The sequence below is a fragment of the Colobus angolensis genome, unplaced genomic scaffold (assembly GCF_000951035.1).
Source record: "Colobus angolensis palliatus isolate OR3802 unplaced genomic scaffold, Cang.pa_1.0 Scaffold24, whole genome shotgun sequence".
Lineage (NCBI taxonomy): Eukaryota > Metazoa > Chordata > Mammalia > Primates > Cercopithecidae > Colobus > Colobus angolensis.
In genome coordinates, this window is record NW_012115599.1 from 517520 (window position 1) to 528309 (window position 10790).

Here is a 10790-nt window from a genome sequence, read left to right on the forward strand (position 1 = left end):
ACACATACACACATATAACCCTCATGTGGTAACTTTAGGAAAATAACACAGAGAAAAAAAAATCACAAACCAATCTTATTTGAATAGAGAAGCAAAAAGCCCAGGAAAATCCACGCTGTTACCAAGTCCAGGAAGGTATATTATTTTCTCCAGCTGCAGATCAGATATAGGCAAGGAAAGGGCGATCAGCTGGGGCCTTGATAGATGCCTGGGCCAGGAAAACTGTGCAAGGAGAGTGGCTGAAGTGATGAAGTGAGAGGGAAGAAATGAAGAGAGGAAGGGGCTGAGAGACTGGGGGCTAATGAAGAAAAAGGTGAGGAAAATTACTGCAAACCAAGAATGATGGAACTGAGACATCTTCAAACTGTGGCCACCCAGGAACACTAGAGACTATGGAGATGGAGATATGAACAGGTAAGGAGACCAAGGATGTAGGGAAGCTGATTTACCAGGGAAGGAGCAGAGTGCTCCAGATACCTTTGGAGCAGAAAGGGGGCAGGGAAGGTTGGGCTGGGAAACTAGATCAATACGATAATGCTGAGAGCAGATGACAGACAACTAGAGATCTTATATCTTGGGCAAGAAACAACGATACACACAGCCACTACATAGGATAAATTATTGAACCTCACTAGTAACCAAAGAAACATAAATGAAAACAAATATCATTTTGCACATATCAATAGGCAAACATAACTAGGAAAAAAATAGTGCTGGACAAAACAAAAGGATGTTTGCATAGAAAATGAGCTCTAAGACTTTTGACTCCAGGTTTCAAAAATACAACAATAAAGGGTCCATTAATAAAGGGTTGGTTGAGAGGGTTGTGACCCTCTCACGGAAGAAGCTACTACTCACCTCTTAAAAATTAATATGTAGAAATAGGCTTGATATTGAAAGACTCACTGCTGCATCAAAAAGCAATTTCTAAAAATGTAATTTTAACGTACACATCTTTGCACAAGTATAGAAGTATGAGTGATGTTTATGTTTTCTTTCCTTACACGCATTTTCTATTTTTTTCCACAGTGAACTTTTGGAACACAATAAAAACGACAAAATCATGTCACCTTCCTGCTAAAAACTCTCCCAACGCCCCCACGGCCTTTGGACTCTGGTCCAAATTCCTCAGCACTCCAAGGACCTTCGTGAAGGGTCTTGGCCTGTCTCCTCATCCCCCCACCCAAATTTCATACATTAGGTTCGTGAGGACCCACTCTTTTAACACCTCAGTTCTCTCTGCCCAGCACGTCCCCGCCCACCGTTTCAGGGACCCAGCAGCAAAGCCCCCTAGCCCCGCCCCGAGCAGTCACAGCAGGGCCTTCGGCTGGCTGGCCGAATTCCGCTGGGAGGAAATGCGCACGGAGACTCCGGAGGCCCGGGTCTATCGCGTGACCGCGCCATGAGCCTGCGCGCGGGGACAGACTGGGAGCCCCCCGGCCGCGAGCAGGGGCCGGGCCGTAGCGTCCCAGCGGCACGGAAGCCTCTAGGCTCCGGGCATGGAGTCCTGCAGGGCTGTCTCCGTGGCCGGACTGGGCTGAGGCTCCCGGCAGGACCCGCCCCGACCTCACCTTGGCGCTACTCACGAAACGGACTTCCACGGAGACCCGGGCGCGGCCCGCCACGCCCACGCAGAAGGAGAACACGTCGCACGTGGAGGCCGCCATCTTGGCGTGCCTCCGCCTTATGACCCTTAACCCCACCTCAACCTGCGAGGCCCCACCTCCTTCTGGCCCCGCCCCCGGCGAGAGTGCCTCGGAGGTTGCGAGGTTTTGCGCTCCACCAAGTCTGAATTTAGGTGCCGTGGTTTGTTGGCGGGAGTGTAGCTGGGCCTGCCTTTGTGCTCTTACATCGGTACCTTTTTGTGTCTGTACCTCTGTATCAGAGTCTGTGTACGCGTACATAGTTTTGATGTGTGTATCTTTGAGTCCGTGGCATGTTTTTTTTTTTGAGACAGTCTCACTCTGTCGTCCAGGATGGTGTGGAGTGGCGCGATCTCGGCTCACTGCAACCTCTGCCTCCCAGGTTCAAGTGATTCTCCTGCCTCAGTCTTCCGAGGAGCTGGGCGTACAGGTGTGCACCACTAAGTCCAGTTAATGTTCGTATTTTTAGCAGGTTTCACCATGTTGGCCAGGCTGGTCTCGAACTTCTGACCTCAAGTGATCCGCCCGCTTCGACCTCCCAAAGTACTGGGATTACAGGCGTGAGCCACCTCGCCCGGCCTACGATGCATGTTTCTATGTATGTTGTCTCTGTCCACACAGTGGCCTGTCTTCACTGAGTAAATTGCTCTTTGGACCCAGCCCTAGAGTGGGACAGCAGAAGGCCAACTTACTCCTATCCTCCCTAGCTCTCAGCCTGAAGGGAAGGGCTAGCTTATACCCCGGAGCTCACTCACCGCACCTGAAGAGTCCAGGACAAGATTTCCTTTCTCGGTAATCCCTCCGGCAGCGGGGCGGACAGTCCTGCCAAAGGTCAGGGTGGACTTGTGCCTGTCTCAGATTCTTCAGTGGCTTAGGGGCCTTGCAACCCAGGGGTAGTAGAGGAGTCCATAGTGGACCTCAGGTTTGAGAACCTCTGAAACTGGATACAGAAGTGAGTGTGCATATGCACACACTGTCGTGAAAAGGGAGAGGGGCCTGTTCTCTCAGGACCCCAAAAAGCTGCAAACCACAGACCTATGGCATTTGTCCCCACAGCTAGGCCTGACTAACAAGCCTTGTTTTGTTTCCTTGTCCCCTGATTTTGTGTGTTTTGTTTGAGACAGGGTCTCGCTTTGTCGCCCATACTGGCATGGGGCGATCTCGACTCACTGCAGCCTCCAGCTCCTGGGCTCAAGAACAGACTGGGCAACGTAGTGAGACCTCATCTCTCCAAAAAATAGAAAAATTTGCCGGGCATGGTGGTGCGTGGGAGGATCACCTGAACCTGGGGAGGTCAAGACTGCAATGAGCCGTGATCAAGCCACAATTATCTATCAAATAATTACAGATAGATGGTTGACAGGGACAGAGAAAGGTTCTTGAAACTGACCCTGCCTCCCCTCAAGCTTGCAGTCTGGTGTCAAGGAGCGAATAGTCCACGGACTTGGGGGAGATAGATAGTTGGCAGGGCCAGAGAAAAGGTTCTTGAAACCGACCCTGGGTCCCCTCAAGCCTGCAGCCCGGTGTCAGGGAGCGAATAGTCCACGGACTTGGGGGCAAACCTACCCTGAGAGCAGCTGGGGGCCGTGTCCTCACTCACCACCAGGTAGCAGGGCAGGCTTCCTTCCACCCCTCAGCTCAGTCCCCAACAGCCATTCTAGAATCTGAATGGTCTGTGCTACGGAAATCAGCTCTGAAAATCCTGGCAGCAGGTTTCTTTCAGAGAAATCGAGCACATTCTTGAGAAGAAAAAGGATCCATGAGTCAGAGTCATGAAAGGGGGAAATTATAACTGTCCTGTGAAAACACAGCAGAGTTTATGACAAAATGCCAGCCTTGGCATACACAAATACTTCTATAAAAAGATGGGGCTTTGCGAGGCCAAGGCAGGAGAACCAATTGAAGCCTGGAGTTCAAGACCAGCCTGGGCAACAAAGGGACGTTGTCTCTACAAAAATGTTTAAAAATTAGCCAGGCGTGGTGTCACGTGCCTGTAGACCCAGCTGCTCAGGAGGCTAAGGTGGGAGGATCACTTGAGCCCAGGAGGTTGAGGCTGCCGTGAGCTATAATTGCACCACTGCACTCCAGCCTGGGTGACAGAGCGAGACCTTGTCTTGGCTGCTGGGCCTGAGCTGCTTCTGAGAATGGTAACAGTTCAGACAAAACAAGAAAATGTTGGGAAACTTTGTGAAGTTTTACCTTCTCCTCTTTGCTCTCAACTCCTTCTGATGGGGAAAGAGTCTTCTATGCCCAGATGCTTATTCAAAGAGGTTCCTTCTCCATAGCCAGGCCAGGAAAATATTAATTGCTGGTACAAGTATCACTCCCCCAGGTGAGAGGAGCTGTGATATTATGAAATATATATTTGGTCTTCATCTCGATTTCCTGGCATAGAACTCCTAAAATCCCTAGAACCTCTGAAGTGATGTTTTTCATATGCTAATGAGTCGACTGATGACTGATAGACCTTAAGACTCCATAAAAAACAAAAAGGGCAGGGTTGGGCTGGGTGGTGGCTCACGCATGTAATCCCAGCACTTTGGGAGGCTGAGGTGGGTGGATCACAAGGTCAGGAGTTCAAGACCAGCCTGACCATATGGTGAAACCCCGTCTCTACTAAAAATATAAAAATTAGTCAAGCGTGGTGGTGTGCGCCTAGAGGCTGAGGCAGGAGAATCACTTGAACCCGGGAGGCAGAGGTTGTGGTGAGCCAAGATCACACCACTGCACTCTGTCTCAAAAAAAAAAAAAAAAATGGAGGGGCTGCCTTGTGAAATGAGCCCTCAATCTGTGGGGTCAGACACTACCTGCAGGTAGATCATGTCAGAATTTACTGAATTAGAGGTTAGAATGTGGGGTACACCCCTATATGTTTGGTCACAGAAGTGTTCTGTGTTGATTGTTGTGGGGTGAAAGCAAAAGAAAAACGGTTTTTTTTTTCCATTTGGTCTTTTCTACTCAGGGGCTTACAAGCCTTGACAGTAACCACACACTTCGCACTGTGCCTGGCACATTATTGCTTTACAGACATTTTCTCACCCCTGGGTGGTCTAAGTTATGAATGCACCCATCATACATATAAAGATAAAAGGCTCGGAAGTTCCATAGATTGGCCAAGGATATAGTTGAAGGCAAGAATCTTTGCCTCCAATTATTACATTATTCCAGTTTCCAGGAATCAGTATAGAAAAGGGGGTCCCTGCTTGACAGCTCAGATTCCTCTGGTTGAGGAGTCTTTTTGTTGAAGTGTGAGGCAGGGAGCTCCAGTGGGTACCCCCAGGAGGAACTAGCCCAGGCAGCCTGGCTAGGGCCTCTGTCCCAGTCCTCAGCCGTCTACTCCTGACTCGGCATCATCACTCTGGATACTGGCGTTGGAGCTGCTGGAAGGCTCATCCAGGGAGGCAGCCTCGGCAGATGTAACCGCTGCCCTCAGCTTTTGCTGCTTCTGATACTTGACCCTGCGGTTCTGGAACCAGACTCTCACCTATAATTGGAGACAGTGGGCAGAGATCAGAATGTGACCAGCAGGTCCCACTGCTTCCCCATTCCTGGAGTGAACACCCCTCTCTGCCTGGCCAATATTTGCTCTTCCTTCTCAGGGAGGCACCTCCTCCAAAACACCCCTTTCTATAATTCCAGACACCATTCATTCATCCGAGTATTTACTGAGCTTCCAGGATGTGCTAAGCACCATCCTAGGTGATGCTGATACAGTGGCAAGCAACAGAGGCAAGCTGCCTACCCTCGTGGAGCTCAGGAGCTAGTGAAGAAACACTGGCAAGAAACATGTAAACAAACAGAGCTATGTAAACACAAAACGGGATACAAACAGGGCTTTGGGTAGAGGAGGCCTCCCTGAGGAACCAGCACTAAAGCTGAGGCTCAAAGAGAGAGAAGCCCACCTGATGGGGATAGAGAAGAGCAGGCCCACAGGGCAGGGAACAACCTGTAGGAAGGCTCTGAAATGGAACCAAGCTTGGAGTGTTTGAGGACCAGGAAGGAGGAGAGCATGGATGAGAGTGAGAGGAGAAAGTCAAGGGAGGGAAATGGGAGAGGTCAGTGGCTGCCAGATCACCCAGGACCTGGAAGGCCATATAGATAAGGAGTGTCACCCGTGAGGCTTTTACGTGGGCCCATGTAATCCTATTTACATCCGAAGTGCACTGTGCACCTGCCTGCTGTGTGAAGCATGGATGGCAGCAGAAGCAGGGAGACAGGAGAGAGGCCACTGCAGCAGCCCCGGGAGAGCTGGGGCGTACATTAGGGGTGACGGAGAGAAGTGAAGCAACTCTAGCTGTATTTTGGAGGTAGAGATGACAAGGCTCAATGATGGTTGGAAGCGGGGGAGAAGGAGCAATCTAGGATGATGGGGTTTTTGAGTAACCAGGTGGATGGTGGAGGCATGTATGGGAAAGGAACACATTTGGGCAAGAAAAAAGTCAGGAATTGAGGTTTAGACTTGGGTTTCAGATACGTGCCCATGAGACATCTAAGTGGAATCACCAAGAAGGTAGTTAGAGATATAAGTCAGACAAGATGGTTGTGCTAAGGATACAAATTTGGGAGTCATTGGCTTATAGATGGCATTTTAAGCCATGGGAATAGATGAGACCAGCTGGGAAGAGATTTCGAGGTCCCCAAGGGAAGGGTAGCCTGCCAAGGAGACAGAGCTGGGAGGAAAACCAGACAGCATGGTGTCTGGAGGCTATGAGGACATGTTTCAATAAGGGATGGGGTGGCTGACTGTCCAGTACTAAGAGCTGCTGAGTGGTGGACTGAGTTGAAGAAAGTAAAGTGTCATATTGTTGGTTCTGGCAACATGGAGGTTATTAGAGACCTTGCTGAGAAGTTTTGATGGCATGGTAGGGAAAGGTCATGTTGGAATGTGTGAAGGAGTGGGAGGTGAGGACACTGACAAAGTGAACATGGCAAGTTCTTGAGAAGTTTGCCTGTGAAAAGAGCAGAGAATTGACATAATAGCTGGAGAGGAATATAGGGGTGAAAGAAACATTGATTATACTGACTCTCTTCAATATCTACTTTTTTTCTTTTTGTTGTTGTTGTTGTTGCTTTTTGAGACGGAGTCTCGCACTGTTGCCCAGGCTGGAGTGCAGTGGTGTGATCTCCGCTCACTGCAACCTCTGCCTCCTGGGCTCAAGCGATTCTCCTGCCTTGGCCTCCTAAGTATCTGGGATTATAGGCACCCAGCTAATTTTTGTATTTTTAGTAGAGATGGGGTTTCACTATGTTGGCTGGGCTGGTCTTGAACTCCTGACCTTGTGATCTGCCCACCTCGGCCTCCCAAAGTGCTGGGATTACAGGCGTGAGCCACCACACCTGGCCACATCTACTTAATTTTACTAGCAAGTCCTTATTTAGCATGAAAATCCTTTATTATCAGTTTTTAGACTAATAATCTAAGTTAACATTCCAAGCTGTTCACATAATGTGACTTCAAATGGGACTTTTTTTCATTATATAGAGCGTGCAAAAAGTCAGGGCCTGTCCCCTCAACAGCCTGGCACAGGGAAGAGGGTCCATGTCTTCCTCCCACCCTCCATTTAGGGCCTTGCCGAGGTAGTGTTTGTCCCCAGGTGCAGCCCAGGCCCAACAGGAGTCCGTACTCCCACCTGGTTCTCTGTAAGTTTAAGCCGAGCTGCCAGCTGGGCTCTCTTCTTCCCCACCAGATTGTGCTGTTTTGCAAACACTTTCTCCAACTCTTCCAGCTGCTCCAAGTTAAACATAGTTCGGACTCTCTTTTGCTGTCTCTCAGTGTCCCTTAGGTCCTCCGTTGGGGCCCAGTCTGGGAAGGCCCAGAGTCCTGAGCAATGAGCCAGCTCCAACCCTAAAGAGCAACCAGCAGCAGGGGAGGTTATCCAGCAGCAGGGGAGGTTATCCAGCAGCAGGGGAGGTTAGCCAGAAGCCCCCGGCACTCCCACCTTGGCAAAATGAGAAGGCATACACAGCTCTACTACCTTGCCTTCCCCTTGGCCAGGTAACAGTGCAAGAAGACAGTGGAAAGAGACTGTCCAGAAATAACAGCAAACAAATAAATGGGAAAGAAGGGACAATGCAATGAGACTCTGTCTACCACCACTACTGTCTAGCCAAGTGGCTTCACTTCTGGCCCCTAATAGGAGTTGCCAAACCTCCCTTCTCTTTGCCTTCCTCTCCTTTCCTTGACTGCTTCTGGCAACACCATGGAATGGGCAGAGAAGAGTTCCCCAGGGTTTCACCCTTTTAATTCACTGAACAAATATACTTTTTGAATGTCTACTGTGTGTCATGCATGGTTTCAGGACAAAACAGAAAATCTCTGTCGTTATGGAGCTTACGTCTTAGAAGTAAGGTCAGAAGAGATACAAGTCAGAAGAGAGGGTTGAGCTGAGGATACAAATTTGGGAGTCATCGCTGAGCACAGTGGCTCATGCCTGTAATTCCAGCACTTTGGGAGGCTGAAGTAGGCGGATCGCTTGAGATCAGGAGTTCGAGACCAGCCTGGCCAACATGGTGAAACCCCGTCTCTACTAAAAATACAAAAATTAGCTGGGCATGGTGGCACACGCCTGTAATCCCAGCTACTCAGGAGGCTGAGGCAGGAGAATTGCTTGAGTTCGGGAAGCAGAGGTTGCAGTGAGCCAAGATAGAGCCCACTCCACTCCAGCCTGGGTGACAGTGCAAGACTCTGTCTCAATTAAAAAAAAAAAAATTGGGAGTCATCAGCTTATATAGATGGTATTTTAAGCCATGGGAATAGATGAGACCAAGCTGTGGGCCAGTGGAGATGCATCAACCAGGAGCAGTTCCTAAGTCAAATCTTGATGGGAAAGAGGGAGAGAGTCATTGGGCTATCTGGGAGGACAGTATTCCAGGCAGAAGAATGGCAAGCATAATGCTAAGGCCATTCAGCCCCCACTGGCCTTGGGGAGTCAGGGCTGGCAGACAGACTGCCCCAACAAAGGGAGTGTGTCTGGGGTCCTGGCTGCTTAGGACTCCAACCACTGGGCCCACTAGGCTTACTCTGTGCCTGGCAAGGTAGACCAAAAGATTAGGAAAAGCCCATCAGACATACAGCCTGGTGTACCTAGTCAGCCTTGTTTCAGAATCAGAAGTTGACCTTTGGGGAAGAAAGTAGGCTGTATTGTGTATTCCTTAAGAGCTCTAGTTGAGGCCAGGCATGGTGGCTCATACCTGTAATCCCAGTACTTCGGGAGGCTGAGGTGGGTGGATAGCCTGAGGTCAGGAGTTCAAGACCAGCCTAGTCAGCTTGGCAAAACCCTGTCTCTACTAAAAATACAAAAATTAGCCAGGTGTGGTGATGGGCACCTCTAATCCCAGCTACTCGGGAGGCTGAGGGAGGAGAATGGCTTGAACCTGGAAGGCAGAGGTTGCAGTGAGCCAAGATTGTGCCACTGTACTCCAGCCTGGGCGACAGAGTCAGACTCTGTCTGAAAAAAAAAAAAAAAAAAAAAAGCCTCTAGTTGGAATCCCAGCTCTACCACCAATTACCAGCCAGAGGACCTTGGGCAAGTCAATGTACTTCTGTGAGCCTTGATTTCCTCATATGTAAAATGGTGATAATTAATCCCTACTTCCAGAGATGTCCAGATTTTAACATGGTGCTGTCTAGGCACAGTGGCTCATGCCTGTAATACCAGCACTTTGAGAGGCTGAGATGGGCCCATCACTTGAGCCCAGGAATTGGAGACCATCCTGGGCAACATGGCAAAACCCTATCTCTACAAGCAAATACAAAAATTAGTCGGGTGTGGTGGTGCACAACTGCAGACCAGCTACTTGGGAGACTGAAGCAGGAGGATCACTTGAGCCCGGGAGGCAGAGGTTGTAGTGAGCCAAGCCGAGATCACTCCTTGCCAATAGAGCAAGACCCTGTCTCAACAACAGCAACTACCACCACAACAAAAACATATGCGCTGTTTGCTTACAGGGTGCTTAGCAGTGTGCCAGGCACAGAGCAAGAAGAAAGTCTATGGTTATTATAAAAATTAAAACAGAAGTGATAATCCAGTGGGGAAGAGAGGGATTATTTCCAGATCTGGGAAAAATTAAGCTGGATCCACATCCAATACCTTGCACTAAAAAAATCCAAACGGAGGAAATCTTTAAATGTAAAAAGGTAAACCCACAAAAATTTAGAAAAAAACAGGGGGAAGTTATTTTATGACTTCACAGTGAGGAAGTTCTTTCCAAGTATCATATAAGACCTGGGGCCAGGCACAGTGACTCATGCCTGTAATCCCAGCAGTTTGGGAGGCTGAAGTGGGAGGATCGCTTGAGCCCAGGAGTTCAAGATCAACCTGGGTAACATTGTGAGATTCCACCTCTACAAAAAAAATGTTTTAAATTAGTCGAGTATGGTAGCGCATGCCTGTGGTCCCTGCTACTCAGGAGGCTAAGGAGGAGTGCTTAAGCCCGGAAGGTTGAGGCTGTGGTAAGCCGTGATTGCACCACTGCACTCCAGCCTGAGTGACAGAGAACGTGTCTCAAAAAAGAAAAAAGAAGAACTGATTTATAAAACTACATCAAACATATAAAAATTAAAATTTTTTCTATGTAACAAAAGAATACCACCATAATCAAAGTCAAAGGCCAATAAATAGAAAAAAGTGTGTAGTTCATTACAGTTAAAGGGCTAATTTCTTTTTTAATTTTTTGAGATAGGGTCTTGTTCTGTCACCCAGGCTGGATTGCAGTGGCTTGACCTGGGCTCACTGCAACCTCTGCCTCCCAGGCACAAGCAATCCTCCCACTTCAGCCCCCACCAAGGTGCACACCACCATGCCCAGCTAATTTTTGTGTTTTTAGTAGAGACGGGGCTTTACCATGTTGCCCAGGCTGGTCTCAACTCCTGAGTTCAAGTGATCCACCCACCTCAGCCTCCCAAAGTGCTGGGATTACAGGGGTGAGCCACTGCACCCGGCCAGGGTTAATTTCCTCAGTAGAAAAGAGTATCTACAAATAGATTGTTTTAAATAACCAACTACACATATGGACAAAATACAAGAACAGATAGTTCACAGAAAAAGAAATACATCACAAGGTCAGGAGATCAAAACCATCCTGGCTAACATAGTGAAACCTTGTCTCTACTAAAAATACAAAAAATTGGCCAGGCGTGGTGACATG

The 10790-nt window shown here is 48.8% G+C and overlaps 2 protein-coding genes across 2 annotated transcripts in view; both read right to left on the minus strand.

Annotated features, from left to right (window-relative positions):
• Nucleotides 1–1705, minus strand: part of SMYD5 (SMYD family member 5) — a 13322-nt gene extending 11617 nt beyond the window's left edge. Inside the window, exon 1 of the mRNA XM_011945174.1 lies at nucleotides 1572–1705. Within this exon, the coding sequence (XP_011800564.1) occupies nucleotides 1572–1667 (96 nt within the window). The 5' untranslated portion in view covers nucleotides 1668–1705. The remainder of the gene's footprint in view (nucleotides 1–1571) is intronic.
• Nucleotides 1706–4968: 3263 nt separating this feature from the next.
• Nucleotides 4969–10790, minus strand: part of NOTO (notochord homeobox) — an 8515-nt gene continuing 2693 nt past the window's right edge. The window contains exons 2-3 of the mRNA XM_011945508.1: nucleotides 7274–7488; nucleotides 4969–5127 (exon numbers count right to left, since the gene is read on the minus strand). Coding sequence (XP_011800898.1) covers nucleotides 4969–5127; nucleotides 7274–7488 — 374 coding nt within the window. The remainder of the gene's footprint in view (nucleotides 5128–7273; nucleotides 7489–10790) is intronic.